The 15,600-nt window shown below is 59.2% G+C and overlaps 1 protein-coding gene across 1 annotated transcript; it reads left to right on the top strand.

The window, feature by feature from the left end:
- The first annotated feature begins 5,639 nt into the window (after positions 1 to 5,639).
- Positions 5,640 to 15,084, top strand: LOC141966222 (fas-binding factor 1 homolog). The gene is made up of 20 exons (XM_074918654.1): positions 5,640 to 5,670; positions 5,990 to 6,134; positions 6,356 to 6,489; positions 6,858 to 6,960; positions 7,077 to 7,521; positions 8,185 to 8,205; positions 8,612 to 8,737; positions 8,916 to 9,016; positions 9,439 to 9,612; positions 10,129 to 10,236; positions 10,520 to 10,659; positions 10,958 to 11,073; positions 11,205 to 11,312; positions 11,710 to 11,889; positions 12,208 to 12,384; positions 12,579 to 12,716; positions 12,822 to 12,954; positions 13,314 to 13,426; positions 14,056 to 14,180; positions 14,913 to 15,084. The coding sequence occupies exons 1-19, from the start codon at positions 5,640 to 5,642 to the stop codon at positions 14,137 to 14,139; spliced, it is 2,577 nt and encodes an 858-aa protein (XP_074774755.1). The 3' UTR covers positions 14,140 to 14,180; positions 14,913 to 15,084.
- Positions 15,085 to 15,600: the final 516 nt, after the last annotated feature.

The raw sequence follows: 15,600 nt of genomic DNA, 5'->3' as shown, positions 1-15,600 counted from the left end.
AGGGCAGCAATAAAAACTTCCTGGCCACACCAGGGCTAGAGAGCCTTGCAAGGCAATGCGGCTCGCTGTGATAGCACCCTTGTGGTCTTCACCTCAGTGATGCAGGGAAGTGATCACCTGCTTTGCAGCTTATTTACTTACAGCAACTCACAGCAACTCACAGTGATTTCTGAATATTGCTTAATAATCTTGCCTACCCTGACTGTTCTGTGGAGGCTTACCAAGGGCTACTGTGTTCATCAAAACAGCAGTTTTCTGTGGAAACTTAGCAAGAATTACTGTGTTTGGCAAAAATAAGAAACGTGTCCTTGGAAAGCAGATGGGTTCTAACTAGTTTAGTCTTTGTAGTGGCTGGATAGTCATGCATGGGCAGTAGAAACTGATATAGTGGTGCTTTTAGATAAGACAGAGGTGGTAAACCAGCTGGAACCACTCTTGTTGTTCAAGAAATTGGCTGAGAGGATCTGCACATGCTCGGTGGAAAAGTACAAGGTGAGGAAGACTGTGAGCCTTCCTCCAACAGGCCCAGAGATGCCCCCCAGGAGTCAATGGGCAAGGCGGAGAACATAAACTGCTGACACCAGGCTCTAGAACTAACCCAGCCTCACTTATGCGTATGGATATTTGTGCTATGTCATCCAATGAATATGTATATCCACACTCGATCAGTTTCTGGTCAAATGTGCAGTGGTTGTGCAAGCTTTGTGGAGAAATCCCCTTGCACCCTGGCACCGGAGTAGACATCCCTGCTGTATAACTGTTTGAGTTGTAGAGCCTGTGTCCGTGAATCAGAACCAGAAATCGGAGAGAAGGGCTTTGCAGGGAGATCAGTGTGGCACAGCCTGGTATTGGCACAGAGTCTGTGGTCTTCATTTTGGTTTGGGGTCTGTTTTCCCCTGTTGAAAAGATCCCGTCCTGCTCTAGACTGTGCATGTGTGCAGTGTGCTCCCTGCAGCTCCCTGCAGCACACACGCTCCGAGCCTCGGCCCCAGAAATCATGGATGTATTTTGCTGATCTCTTCATGAAAACTTTCATCGTAGACATCCAGCAGGGAAGAGGTCAGCCTAGTCCTTTTATATTCAAGAAAGCGGAAAGTAATTGAAACCAGAAGCTGGTGAACCCTAGGAGGAATGCAGCAATAAGCACAATTCCTTGTGTCAGAAAACAGCTGCAGTGATAATTTGTCTTAGTTGCAATTTGATGCACATATAATCTGCTTTATTCCAGGTGGTTTTACTACCTTTTGAAATAGCCGCTATAATGCAGAGCTGCAGTGCAGAAGAGGGTGTGACACCAGCCTCTGGCTTTCTTAGAGTGCTCATTTTCCAGGTAATATATATTTCTGAGAAAAAAACTAGCAAATTTACATACAAGCTCTGTAATTAGACCTTCATCTTCACTAGAGTAATTTCCAGTGCCCTGTAAGACCCGACTGGTTTTAGAAAGGCCCAGCAGCCCCATCCCTACTGGTGCTGCATCCATGGGCCAGCTCCTGTTGGGCTGTGCCTGCGCTGCTCCGGGTGCCTTGCAGCAGTGACGGGATGGGACCAGGTTGAAGTCTGACAGCTTCTCACCCAGTGATCTCTGCATTTGCACCACACCATTTCTTAACTTAGTTTATATTTTTTTCACATTTGAAAAGGTGTCTGTTAAAGGGAGCCATTGCTCTGAACATGGGTGTGCAGCTAAAACCTCGCTCCCAGGCCACCGGCACCCAAATTGAGTTGTGGTGGACCACAGTGACCTGGGTTCAGAGCAGCAAGCCCAAGACCTGAGCTCGTCTTGCTCGGACTGCTCAGCCCCAGAAGATGCAGCTTTGGGTTTTCCTGAGGGCTGGCAGGATCCTCCACAAGTGCAGAGGTGGCACTGGTGTGTGACCTGCCGTAGGGAATGGCTCTGTGGGTAGGAGACTGATCCTGCATGATCCTGGGGTTTAGATGAAATGGTTGAGCTGTCTTTCAGCCCAGGGAGTGCAACAAGAAGTGTCTCTCTACAGGAATAGGACCAAAACCCACACGTCCTGGGAGCAAGGTGTCCACCAGCTGAGCCCAGGAGCTCCCGAGCCGCAGCCAGGTTTCCTTCTGCCACCCCTGCTTCTGACACCGACTCTTAACACCTGTCTCCACTTCTGCTGGGAAGGTGAGGAACATCAGCCCAAAATCCCCAGGCTAAGAAGAGGTTTGATTTCGGGTCTCCAGTGTCCTGTCTGCTGGTCCTGCTGGGGGCAGCCAGAGCCGGTCAGAGGGGCTGAGCTCTGCTCAAGCTCTCCGAAGGCAGTGACAGGCTCTGGGACTGACACTCCAGGCTTGAGTGCTCAGCATTGGTTCTCAGCTCACGCTCAGTAGATCCCCCTTTCTTTTAGCAGACTTTGTGAACCATCCTCCTGAGGTGCTTAACGATCCTCTGCACAGCACAGGGAGCTTCATGTCCAGCCCCAAGAGTCTGGATTTCACCCTGGAATCCAGTACCCAGAAGCTGGCACCCAGATGTCCGCAGCCTGCTTTGAGTCTGGCCCAGTGCGGCGGGCGGAGGAAGCAAGCAGCCGATTCAATGTGAATGATAGAGCAAGCTTCTACTTTATTGAGAGAAATCACCCCTTCTATAAGCACTCTACAATAATCGTGCATACTGCTCAGGAATCTATTGGATACATGTAACAGGCTACATTATAATACCCCAGCCCCTTGTGGCATTTCAGACATGTCACAACATCTTCCCTCTTCTGAACCTGATTTTTCTCCCAGGGCCGTTCCTTTATCATACACAGGTCATAATGTACCTTAGTTTCTCTCTTTGTTAACATAACAGTCCTTTGTTAGCATAACTGTACCCTGTTTTTTTTCCTTCGTTTACCTCCGATGGCTGCAATCGGCTTCTGCAGAGACCCATGGCCTTGCTCTCTGCAAGCCGTTCTCCAGCAGCCCAGCCTCTGTCCCTTAGAGGAGACAAATTATTCCTGTGTGATCTCTGCAGAGTGGGAAAAATAGCCACTTTGCCAGAGTGAAATACGGTGTGTTTCTGAAGCAGTTGCTTTCTGAAAAACTTCAGACACGTGGAATAAAAGCAGTACTCTTTCTTGTGCTTGCTGAAATTTTGGAATTTCCTTGCTTGGGTTGAAAGACCTGCAGTGTCCTCCTCATTCAACTCTCATTGTCATTTATGAAAAGACGTTTAAGTTTTAGATGTATCATGGCACTTTGTGATTTTCACTTGCACGAACCTCTGTCATCCCTATTCATGCAGCTTGTCAGACATTCAAAGGCTCCAAGGAACAGACAAGTCTAAACAGAGCAAGGTTTGTTCACTTGTTTCTTGAGCCAGAAAAATCTAACGCGTGCTGCTCTTAAGAGCAAAGAAAAAAGGCCAGAGTCTAGATGTGCAGATTCATCTGCACTCCCCGAGCCTCTCAGCATTTGGGCTTTGCAGCGTAACAGACCCATCTCCGCCCTTGCTACGGGCTCCCTTCTGATCAGATTTTACAGCAACGATTATCTTGAGAAATGTTTTCGTGTAAGGATGGAGAACTGCTAGAAATAGGAGTGTGGCTGTTGTAGTGAAAAGTGGGGCCTTTTCACATCGCAGGCGCGTAACAGCAACGGCTGCTGTAGCGGGTTGCACGGTTCATGGACCAGAATGACTTATCTGAAGGGAATGAATGTGTATTTTTTTAGCTACGAGCCCTTGCTGGGCTGGGGAGAGCGGGCAATGAGGCTGCAGCTTGTGGACATACTGGACGGCCCGAGTCCGAGCATTTGAGACAACGGCTGCCTACAGATGGTTTTAAACAATCCGGTACGTTCTTGGTGCAGTGCCCAGCAGGAGAGCTTACCTGGGGCACTCCCAAGCTTTGAAGGCTTCACCTGTGATTGACATTTCCTCTTTTAAAAACCGGGTGCGAGACTGATGGCGAGGCGGGGGCTGGATGAACGCGGCCCTGGGAGAGCTTCTCCAGCCCCGTCCTGCCCCCGGGCCGCAGCGCTGCCCCCGGCGCTGCCCCCGCCTCAGCACGCGGGGGGTGCCTGTCCCTTTAAGAGCCGCGCGGGAGGGCAGCGCGGCCGCGCGGCGCGTGCGGAGCGGCGGCGGTTGGGCCGTTGGGCGCGCGGCGAGGCGAGGCGAGGCGGAGCGGGGCGGCGGCGGCGGCTCCCCGGGGCGGCGGCGGGACTCGCTCCTTCCTGCGCTCCCGGGCAGCGCCGCAGCCTTGTTCCGAGCGGGCGGGCGAGGCGGAGCGGCGCGGGGCCGGCCGGGCGCGCTGAGCGGGGCCCCGGCAGGAGCGGGAGATCGCGCGGGCCGGAGGTGACGGGGGCTGCCGCGGGCCGGGCCGGGCCGGGCGCTGAGGAGACCCTTGTGCCCCTGCAGGGAGCGGCGGAGGCGAGAGCGGCAGGAGCCGGGAAGGCGGCGGGAGAGCGGGGGAAGGCCGGGCCGCCGCGGTGGTGAGTGCGGGGAGTGCCGGGGCGGGCCCGGGGAATGCGGGTTTGTGGCGCCGGCCCCTCGGTTCGGGGGCGGCAGGGACCCCGCGGGGGGCGGGAGGGGCTGTGCTCGCCGCTGCCGCCGGAGTTGGGATCTCTCGGGGCGTTTGAGGGGCCGTTTCCCAGCCATCGGGGTCGGGAGGGGCTTTGCTCTTGCTTGTGGGGCGCTCTGGAGCCCCGTGCCCCTGGCTGCGGCGTGTTCTGGGAAGGAGGAGCCGGACCTGCGCCCCTCTCTGAGGGCGTTTGTCTTCCTCCGTAGGCTGCGAACCCCCAGAGCAGTTTCCACGCTTCGTAGCCTGGGGCGCGTTCCCTTCGGTGTCCGTCGGTGCTTTGTTGTGGTGGGAACTCGGGGCCAGAGGCGGGGGGGCAGCGGGCTCAGGTGGGGTCCTGGCCGCGGCGATGGTTCCTGGGCCTTGTCTGAGAGGTGCAGCCGAGGCGTCGTCTCCTTGCTGAGCAGAGAGACGCTCGCCTGCCTCTGCCGCCGAGGGGGTTTGCTTGTGGGGGTCCTGCGGGCCTTTCCTGCGGGCTTTCCCCAGACCGGGGCAGAGTACCTGCCCTTAGTTCAGGTCTTCGCCTCACCTAAAGCCCAGGTGCCTGTTTGGGGCACTCTGGCAGCCCCGGACACTGAAGCGGCACCTTTGGGGTTGCCCAGGGGCTCTGAGACACTGTGGGGTGAGAACTGCCAGCTGAAGGGCTGCTTGTGGCCGGTGACTGAGCGGGAAGCTGCAGGCTCCTTGATAAAGAGGAGTCCTTTTTGGCTGGGTGAAGTGAACTCTTTTATCTCCTTGTCTGTCACCCGACGTGGCTGCCGCGGTGTGCCCGTGCGGTGCCCTCCGCCTGCCGCCACCTGGGCTGGCTGTCCCCAACGCGCCCTGGCTGAGCTCACAGGTGCTGCTGCTGACCCCCGGGCTTGTGTCGCAGGTCCCACGTAGTGGAGGATTTATTTCTTCGACGGATTACTTTCAGAGGACGCGGAAGGTGCAGAGGTGAACGCGACTTTTGGGAGAGAGCCTGGGTACCCTGAGGGCTGGGCCTGAGGGGGGCCAGGCTTGCCCCTGGTGTCAGCCCAGCCAAGTCAGCAGTGGGGTATCGGGGGGAACCATGGGGTGTGGCTGAAGAGGTGACCCCTGTCTGGCATGGCTGGGGGGGAGCCGGGCCAGGGGAGCGGGTGGATGGCGGGAGAAGAGCTTGCGGGTGCCCTGGGTGAGCTGGAGCAAAGCCGGGGGGCACGTCGTGCTGCAGCCCAGCCCTGGTGGGTGCTCTTGGGAGGAAGCGCCGCAGGAAGGACCCTCACCCAAAGCACCGGCCTGGGTGTTGCTGACGCTTCTCTCAGAGGCAGTAGGATCTCAGCAGAGGAATTGAGGCACGGGGGGTTTCCGGTGAGGGACACACCAGGAGGAGCTGGGCATGTGTTCTCCCATTGCTGAGGGGAAAAAAAGAAGAAAAAAAAGAAGGGAGACAAGCCCCCAAGCCTAGCTCCAAACCTCTTACCATGTGTGATTCTCTCCCTCACCCCCCCCAGAGCCACGCGCAGCCCAGACGCCCCTGCGCACCGCGGCCCCAACGTGGAGGAGGAAGGAGATCCCCTTTGACGAGGACATCAGCGACCTGATGGATGCCATGGGACTGGGCAGCAGCCCGGGAAGAGATGGCAAGAAGGCAAAAGAGTAAGGGCAGTGCAGGGGGGCGGGAATAAAGGAGGGGATGGCTTGTGTCTTGAGATGGTGCCACCATGGTGGGTGGGGGATGCTGAGCTTGTGCCTGTGGGTCTGCGCAAGGGGCAGGAGCAGCCTTGTGTGGCAGAGAAGAGCCAGAGCAGGCTGGCAAGGCTGTGTGAGGAGGAAGAGCCCTGCCTCTGGGAGAAACCCATCTGCCGCTGTGTCCCCAGCAGAGAGGAGGTCCGGCCAGCCCGCGCCATGCTGGATGAGTTGCTGGGACGAGGCTCCGCGTCCAGAATCCTGGAAGAGCCCGGCCTGGGAGAGCGCCGGGAGGTCACACAGAAGTACCACCAGAAGCAGCCGGGTGAGCAGAGCCAGGGATGCTGGGACGGGCTGCAGAGGTGGCAGCACTGGCTTGGGCGAGCGAGCTCGATTTCTACTGCCCTTGCAGGGGAAATGCCCTTTGCGCCCTTGCGGCAGCTTGGCAGCCTTTGCACAGGGTCTGTAACTCGGCTGCCTTTGGCCGTGGGCTGAGTTCCAACAAAAGTTTTCCCCAGCCGTGCTGAGGAGACCCCTTGCTGTCCGGTTTCTGGGCACGAGGTTTCCAGCGGTGTTTTCCCGGAGGCAGCAACATCAGTGGGAATTGCAGGGCGGGAGGAGGAGGAGGAGGGCTGGAGCCTTTGCAGCCGGCTGCTCCTCTGGGTGCTGAGTCAAGGCCACTTGTCTGAACAGAGAAGGAAGAGGGTTGGCGCAAGGAGGATTATGTGTTTGGAGCTTACCAGCCCTCAGTGGCCTCCACAGCCAAGGGCCAGCCGGCAAGAAGGCAGCCTGTGAGGTATTGTGCTCTCTGTGTCTGTAGCTCCAGGCACCGGCCACGCTGCCCCAGCAGCGGAGCGGGCAGGGTCCCCGGTGTCCCCTCGCAGGCAGGGGTGCAGCTGCTTCTCCTCACAGCAGGTTTTCAGCCGAGAAGAACGGTGAAGTTAAAGCAGAGCCCCTCTCCAAAGCTCCCCCGTTAGCCAGCCAGAGGCCCGTGCAGGGCCGCAGGAATCGAGGTGACTGGCGGGGCTTGAAAGACGAAGACTTTCTGGATTTGGAGCTGTCATCTCCACCGAAGGCCAGTCCTGCAGCAGCTGGGCGGCCTGGCCCCGCCAGACAGCTCCCGGCTGGAGAGGAGGCAGCTGCTAAACCTGCCCCAGTGGAGGAGGAGGAGGACTGGCTGAGCGCTGCCTTATCCCGCAAAAAGGCCCAAGCGCAGGCTCAGCCGTCAGAGGCAGCACAGCGGGATCCCTCCGGAGATGCCAGCGCCCCAGGTGCGTTTTGTGTGGTTGTCGAGTTTGGGCAGCAGAATGCAGAGAGGGTCCCCCCCGGCCCTGCAAGAACGACCAGCCACAAAAAGGCCAGAGCCGCAGCATCGCCCTTGTCCATGGGAGCGCTGCCCGGGCTTTGCCCAGCCGTTGCTGGAGGGGGCTGCCAGGCTGCAGGATGCCACCATGCCCGTGTTGTGGCGTGGTGGGGACACGGTGCCGGGGCACACTGAGCTCCACAGTGCTGCCTGTGGGGTTTCAGGGCGCTGCTGGGGACTTGCTCTCTCGGAGAAATGGGTGGGCCTAAGTTCGTCCTGTCCCTTCTCTCTCCCTCTTCCCTCCTGCTGCCCCAACCCTCGTGCCACTAGCGCTGTGTGCTGGCAGACCCCCTCCTGCCCTAGGCTGAGGCTGAGCGCCACTCGAGAGGCCACTGAAAGTGGCTGAGGGGACCCAGCCTCCTCCCTAGTTGATGGAGGAGGAGGAGGAGCTGTGGTTTTCCCCCAGACTTACTCTGCAGAGCGGAGTCCCCACCACTGTGCGTGGGGTGGGGTAGGAATGCGGGTCTGGATGAGCCTATCTGAGCCTCTGTCCCCATCCCCAGCTGCCAGAGTGTAGCAGGACCCTTCTCGCTCTGCCAAGGAGAGCCAGGCCCTCATCCTTGTGGGAGGGAGTGGTTGCCCTTGGCCTGTCTGAATCACAGACTTGTTCCCTTTTCAGTCCCTGCAGCCTTGTTCCCGGGAGAGCAGGAGACACAGGGCCCTGCCCCGCTGGCTCAGGTAGGTGTGCTGGGCCTGTGCCCCCGAGAGGTGCAGGATCGGGGTGGTGATCGTGAGCCCTCCCGTGCCAGCTCAGGGTCACCCAGCCCTGTCTGTGCTCCCTGGGCAGGGGGATGGCTGTGCCCTGCTTTGCATCCCTGGGAGCCTGTGTTGATGCAGGCCAAGGCTTTGGAGAGCCCCGAGATGCCCCGAGTTGTATTTGTGAGGCCAAAGCGTGTGTGCTGTGGCTGCTTTGTAAATCGTGTGCATTGCAGCCCTGCATTGCCTGCGCAGTGTTGAGAGAGCTCCCCAGGCACAGGCCGGGCAGAGCTGCCCACGGGGCACGTGCCTGCCTTTAGGGGCTGATGGCCACAGCACAAAGCCCCGGATGCTGAAGGGCCTGTGTCTTTTATCTGTGTCCCTGCAGGCAGAGTCTCCAGGCCTGGGCTTGCTGCATGAGAGGAAGCTGGGGGCTCCCGCGGCCCAGCTCCACGAGGGCTGTCGGGCAGCGCTGTTCCGTGCCCAGGCCCGCGTAGCAGAGTTGGAGAGCCAGGTGAGCCCCATGGCCTGCTGGATGGGGGAGCAGGAGCCACGCCTGCTCCCAGTGGCATCAGGGGCACAGGCAGAGTGGAGGAAGCTGCCCGTCCAGAGAAGGCTGCGGCCAGCAAGTGCTGCTGTGGGGTCTCTGTCCCTTGGGCGGCACAAGGACCTTCTCCCCGGGTGCCCGGCAGGTGCAGACATTGGAGCTGGCACGGGCTCAGGACAAACTCTTGTTGGAGATCCTCCGGCAGCGGCACCAGGAGGACCTGGATCTCCTCGACAGCACCCACAGGTACCCACAGGCGAGAGCACGTGCTCCCTTCCTTTGAACGGGCCTTGCCTACAGCCCTGTCCCTCTCCCCGGGGGGGGGAGCGCTGGGGCGCTGCCCAGATCCGTCCCTGGGGCGGGCAGGCCCAGAGCTGTGTGGGTGTGGAGCTGGTGTGGGCAGAGAGGAGCCCCACAGATGAGCCAAGGGCAGGGTTTGCTCTCACCCACCCTGTCCTGTGGGGCAGAAGGAGGAGGAGCTGTTCCCAGGGCCAGCATGTCCCCAGGCAGGGCTCAGGCTGCGGAGAGCCACGTGTTTCCCCGCACCCCCAGCGCCGCCGCTCTGCTCTGAAATCCCCGTGTGAGCTGTGGGTGGAGAGGGCCGACTGCTGCCCTGAAGGTAACACTTCTTCCTACCTGAAGGTAACACTTCTTCTTCCTGCGGGCAGGAGCCAGGCGAAGATGTTAGAGGAGACCTGCAGGCAGCGAGAGCAGAGGCTGCGGCAGGAGAAGGAGCAGCTGGTGGCTCAGCTCCAGGGGCAGAGGCAGGAGGCGGAGCGGGAGCGGGCAGAGCTGCTGGCACAGCACTTGGCCGAGCTGGAGCGTCTGCGAGAGCTGCAGAGGTGAGAGTGGCACGAGCAGCGCAGGTGTGGGGCCGGTGCTGCTGGTTGTGGCAGAGGAACTGGGGAGTGGTTTGGGGCCAGGGTGACAGGAGCCTCCACAAGCACTGGGCTGTGGGCAGTTGGTGGCGTTTGGAATGGGGATTTGCTTTGTAGCCGGATAGAGGGAGACGTGGCTGGAGACGTCCTTTCCGAGTGAACGCGCTGTATTGTGCAAGATGCTGAGCCCAGTGTTTTATCTCCCCCAACCCCCTTTTATCCCGGTCAGTGAGTCACTGCTGCCCACACACTGGGGGTCAATGAGAAATCAGTTTCTAGTGGAGAAGCCCGTTCTCTTCCAGCTGTGGTCCGTGCCCAGTGCGGATGCCTGTCGGTGGGTGCCCGGGGACAGAGCCCCGTGCCAGCTCAGCTCCTGGGACCTGGTTCCCAGGCCCTTGACCAAGCCTCGTCCCCACTGCCTGTCCTGGGGAGCCCCAGTTTGTAACAGCCCGTGGTGGGCTCCTTGCCCGTGTCCTGCAGGGTGTCTGTGCAGGAGCTGCGCAGAGAGCACGAGCAGCAGCTCCAGCAGCTGAAGCGTCTGAAGGACCAGGAGGTTGAGGCGGTGACCAGCGCCACTTCGCACACCAGGTACCGATGGCTGCCATTGTGTCCCTGCGTTGGTCCCTGGCCGCGGTGTTCCCTGTGCTCCAGGGAAGCAGCCTTGGACCGTGGCACCAGAGGCCACCCCCTCTCCCAGGCCCTGCCTCCAGGGACGCTGAGCTCTGCTGATGCAGGAATACTGCTCTGCTCTGCCCCAGAAGGGTTCGGGGCAGGGCTGCCCGGCCCTTGGCCCACCACACGTCCCCCTCTCCATCGTGGGGAGATGAGGTGTGTCCCCCCGGGGTGACCCTCCCCTCGCTGCTCTCTGCAGGACTCTGAACGGTGTGGTGGATCAGGTGGAGAAATTCTGCGGCACCCTCTGTGATGTTTTACGGAAGGTGGAGGCCACACAGCAGACGACCTCCCAGGAGCTGGCCATGGGGACACAGAAGCAGGAGAAGTGTCTCCAGGGTATGTCTGCCATTCCTCTGCGCCAAAATGGCCACGGGGTCCCCGCCGGGGCTGGGGACACCCATGAAATGGGGAGAAGGTGCTCCGAGTCAGGCTGAGGCCTGGATCCAAGGCTGGCAGAGCCTTGCCTGCCTCGGTCACTGGGCTTCTCAGGGTCTTTCCTTTCCAACATGGTGTCCTGGGGGATGTGCCGAAGGTGCTGAGCACAAGCGCGTGCAGTTCTTCTGTGAATACGGGGTAGACAGAGTGGGACTTCCCTCTTCGTGCTGCTCACGGCCCCGCTGCTGCCTCTCCCCAGAGCTCCAGGACAGCCTGTGTCAGCAGCAGAGGGAGGCGGAGGAGGATGGGTGCCGGTTCCGGGAGATGGTGGCTAAACTGGAGGCCAGGCTGGATGAGCAGACTCGGCTGCTGGAGGTGAGCCCGCCCTGTGCCCTCTGCCCAGCTCAGCCCTCCTGTCTGGGGATGGGCCGTGGGTCTTGCCCACTGGCGGTCCCTGGGCTGGAGCCTGCGAGTGGCATCTGTGTCTCCTCTGTGTCTGAACCCAGGAGCACCAGAGGTTGCTGGCGGAGCGCTCCAAAGTGGAATCGCTGGAGGAGGCGCAACAAGCGATGACCCGGCAGCTCTTGGAGCGAGTGGAGCTGGAGAAGGCGAAGGTGAGGTGGGGCGGAGATTTCCAGGTGCTTTTCTCAGGTCCTGTGAGTCTGAGCGGGGCTGCGCTGCGGCGTGTGGTAGAGGAAAGAGCTGGGTGCTGGGCTGCAGCGTCCTTCCTCTGCCTCCTCAATCCCACACCCAGTTGTGTGGCGAATCGCCCTCAGATCGAGCCTCTGGCACACGGGTGCGAGAGGCTGCCGTGTGCGTGCACGGTGCTGCAGCTTCTGGAGGAGCGTGGGGCCAGAGCTTTCCGCGCAGGGTTCCTGCCAGGCGCCGGGGGCTTGAAGCAACCTCTGGGTGTTGGCCGAGGTTCAGTGGCAGAGGTGGGTTTAAAGGAGAAAAACGTTCCAGCAACTGGGACTTAGTGCTTTCTCTCTTCCTCTCTGGCGACGTCTCCAGAGCGCGTTGCTGCAGGAGCGGCTGGCGGTGACGCGGCAGCACGCGGGGGAGCTGCAGAAGCTGGCGGCCGAGCGGGCTGAATTTGACGCCCAGCAGCAGCCACTGAGCAAGGAGCAGGCCACGGCCCGAGCGCTGCCCGTGGCCTCCCAGGGAGAGGGCCCCGAGAGGAGCCTGGCCAAGGTACCGCAGCAGAGCCCCTGCCCATGGCCTCCAGCACCCGCTTGGCAGGCTGCCGGGTGGGTCCTGCCTACAGGGGAGTCGTCGAGTTGTTGGAGGCAGAGACATCGCTTGGGGTGGTGAGAATGAGGCTGTTCCGGGAAGAGCCCGAGGCCGGGGGGTGAGGGTGCTGCTGGAGTAGCTAGTGGAGTTGCTCTGCGCCCCAGAGGGGCACACACGAGAAGCTCATCCGGGGCAGATGTTTCCCGTCTCTTGGAAAGACACGAGAGAGCATCCAGGACGGATCAGGTCATGCGCTGGTTTCCCCTGTGCCCATCCTAGGAGTGGGCCAAGGTGAAGATGTGGGCCCACACGCTGAGAGCCCGGGAGGAGCAGCTGGCGAGGGAGAAAGAGCTGCAGGACAAGCTCTGCCAGGAGCTGAAGGCAGAGAGGGAGAATGTGAGCGAGGCTGCACTGCGCATCCGGCTGCAGGAGGAGGAGATGAGAAGAATGACCAAGGTAAGCGGAGCGTCTGCGCTGCCGTTGCCAGCTGCGCACGGGCTGGCAGCAAAGCTGGGCTTCCACTGCCCTCCCAGAGCAGGGAGGGAAAGCCTGTCCTGGAAGGGGAAGGAGGGGACGCCTGAAGGAGTCCTGCTGGGCCCAGGGCAGCGAGGGTCCCTGTCCCCAGCCTCCCCAGCCGCTCTGCCTTGCAGCTCTCCTCCCAGAAGTACGAGGAAGGGCAGCGGGCCCTGCAGGAGGCACTCAGGGCCGAGTCGCAGGACCAGTCCAGGCTGCAGGCCCTGCAGTGGCAGTTGGAGCAGTTCAGGCAGCAGGAAGAGTGTCTGCAGCAGGCAAGTACCCCCTCGGCTTCCCTTCTGGGCCTGGGGCCGCCGTGCCAAGGGCCCGAACCTTTGCCGACATCTTCTCTCTCTCCCTTTCTCCCCGGGACGGGGCAGGGTCGGCTGAGCATGGCTAAGCAGATGAGCCGACTTGAGCAGCTGCGCCAGGAGGTGTCCAACCGCCCCACGATGGTGCGGCCCGCAAGGCAGGACTCGAGTGCCCCTCTGACAGGCTCCTCCAGTGTGCCGGGTAAGGCTCCGTGCTTGCTGCTGGTGGGGAGGGACGTATTGTACTCCCCTTCTTGGGAGGCTTGGGCTGCTCCTGGGGGCTGTTTTAGTTCCCCTGCGTATCAGCCTCAGACGGGAGGAGTTGGCCTCCTCGTCTTGTGAAGGAGCTCAGCGAAGCTCTGAGCCAGGGCAGTGCCAGGAGAGGGCAGAGGGGCCAGGAAGGGAGAGGCTGGTGGTGGGTTAAAGCCCGTTTGCCCTGGGAGCGCGGGGAGGACCCTGCTGCAGGGACCCGCAGGCAGCACCCGAAGGGATGCTGTGTTGTCTCCATCTGCGGATCCTCTGATGGTGGCAGCACCACACAATCAGGCTTCTGTTCCATAGGGAGCCTGGGAGGTGTCGAGGCGCTCCAGGCCGCTCTCGAGAAACTCGTGGCCACTGCCAGCTCTGCCGAGCTCAGTGCCACGGTGGCGATGATGAAGTTCCGGGTCCTGCAGGTGAGGTGGTGGGCGACTGGGGTGGGAAGGGGCTTCAAACGTGCTGGGTGGGAGCAGGGCTGGGTGAAACCTGATTTGAGCCTGGTGGGAGACAGCCCAGGCTGTGGCTAAGATCATTACTGAGCTGTGGGGCTGGGCGGGCTTGTAGAAGACCCGGGCACCTAGAGGAGGGATGGCAGAAGCAAGGACGGGTGGCTCCTCACAGCTGGTCTCAGGCTGATGGACAAGGTCCTCGGCACTGTGGGGTCGCACTTGTCCTCGCCGTGTCCCTGGCTGGGAGGAGCCAGCTGGCCTCTGGCTTCATGATGTCCCTGTCCTCTCCCGTCGGCCCCCCGATTCCCTGCTGGGTCCTTCCCCAGGCGGGGCTGCTCTTTGAGGCTTCCGCTGTGGGTCTTGCTCAGAGCGTGAGGTTGTGGGCTCGGGGCGGGGGGAGCCCCCACACCCCAGGGGGTGCCACGGGTGGTACCTGCCCACTGCTGACTGCAGGAGGGAGGGTTTGGGATGCTTCCCTCCCTCCCTCCTGAGTGACAGCCAGGACTGTCAGCCCCCTTCTGTGGCACCCTCTGATACCTCTTCCATCCATCCCTCTCTTTTCTCTTCCCTTCCCCTTTGCCCCCTTCCCCTCTCAGAACCGCGCTTACTTAGACGAGGAGCAGCTCTTCCTGGAGTCCCTGAAGAAAGCGCCCTACAACACCGCTTCTGTGCGAGGCTGAAGTGGTGACGCCCCTTGGGTTCCCTTCCAGGACACTCCAAAGTTAGTTTCATTGCCACATTAATTAATCGGTTGTTCGCTGTGCCAGGTTGTCCGCTATTTCATCGTCAGCACAATCCCAGACCTTTTCTTTATGTTCCAGGGTGTTCCACTTCTTTTCTAGGGTTTGGAGATCAAAGTCTATCCTTGATGAATTTCTCGTCACTAGTGCAGGTTGTCTTGACCATGCTTCAAAGTCCCACTTGCCTGAGCTTCCCACCCTCATACTTGTTCCCGTGGGGGCGGTACCTGTAGCCACTGGCATGATCCTTCACCACGGCTACGAGCAGATGTGAAGTGGCCTGTGTCAAGAGCCGCAGTTTGTTTGGCCTCCATTTCTCTTGCCAGTCAGAGAGGGACCTGCGGCTGTTGACTGCCAGCCGCCGAGGAAAGTGGCTGAGCGGGAGCTCCTGGATGCCGCTGAACGTGTGCGGCTCCTCCGCAGCCAGGGAGTTTGCTTTGCTCAGACAGACCTGTGTTTGGTCTAGAGATGCACAGAGCAAGAACAAATAGTAATTCATAGTCTCTCTGTGTAAGAGACTCAGAGCCTCTCTTTTTCTCCTTTATAGAACAGCAGCCTTTTCAATACAAAGCAGCAGCAGCCCGAACCTGAGATGGCACAAGTCCAAACTGAGATAGAAGATATTACTAATGCAGCAAGAGATGCTGAAAAAGAGCAAAGGCGGCAATCACAGATGTGAGAATGTTAATGTGTTCTTCTCTTTGGATTTCCAGGGCTTCCCAGCTCCATTGCTGCAGAGTTAATGTAAATAGTGTTGCCACAAGTTGGACAAAGAAACACTCTGTGGGCCTGGTTGAAGAGGCTACATGTTGGAGGAGGATTAGAGCAACACAGAACTTTGCTGCAGTTGCATGAGTTATTGGGGCTGTTGTCATAATGAACTAAACCCCCATCGCTTTCATCGCTGTTGCATGAAAATGTAAAACAGAATAAAATCCTCTGGTGCTGTAACCAGTAGTGTCTAATGTATTTAAATATACTTCTATTTTCAAAATCCTATTTCAGAATGTTTCAAATGGAATTGTGAGTTTCCATTCAAAATTGGTGCTATATCCTCCTGTGCAAGGCCAGTGAAGCTGAGCCAGGCACTAGGGCTGTTGTATTGTGGAAGCCAACCTGCTACTGCTTTGGGATGCACGGGATCAGAGCAAAATCTTCACACTTAAAAACATTATTTGAAGTTAAGATAGAAGGAAAACTTCTCCACTTGCTCATGAAAATTAAAGAAAGACTAGATCATTTGTATTCTGTTTGAAGAAGAGAGGGCATTACGGTGAATTATGTGCGTGTGCATCTAAATTTTCTAATGCCCTTTTTTTTCTTCTCACATTTTTCAATTTAGACTTTCTCGGGTATTTTGTTCCCAAAGCACTTTGTTGGATTTTATATTATTTGTAAGTG

This window comes from Athene noctua, chromosome 14 (assembly GCF_965140245.1).
Source record: "Athene noctua chromosome 14, bAthNoc1.hap1.1, whole genome shotgun sequence".
Lineage (NCBI taxonomy): Eukaryota > Metazoa > Chordata > Aves > Strigiformes > Strigidae > Athene > Athene noctua.
This window is presented reverse-complemented; position numbering and strand designations above follow the sequence as displayed.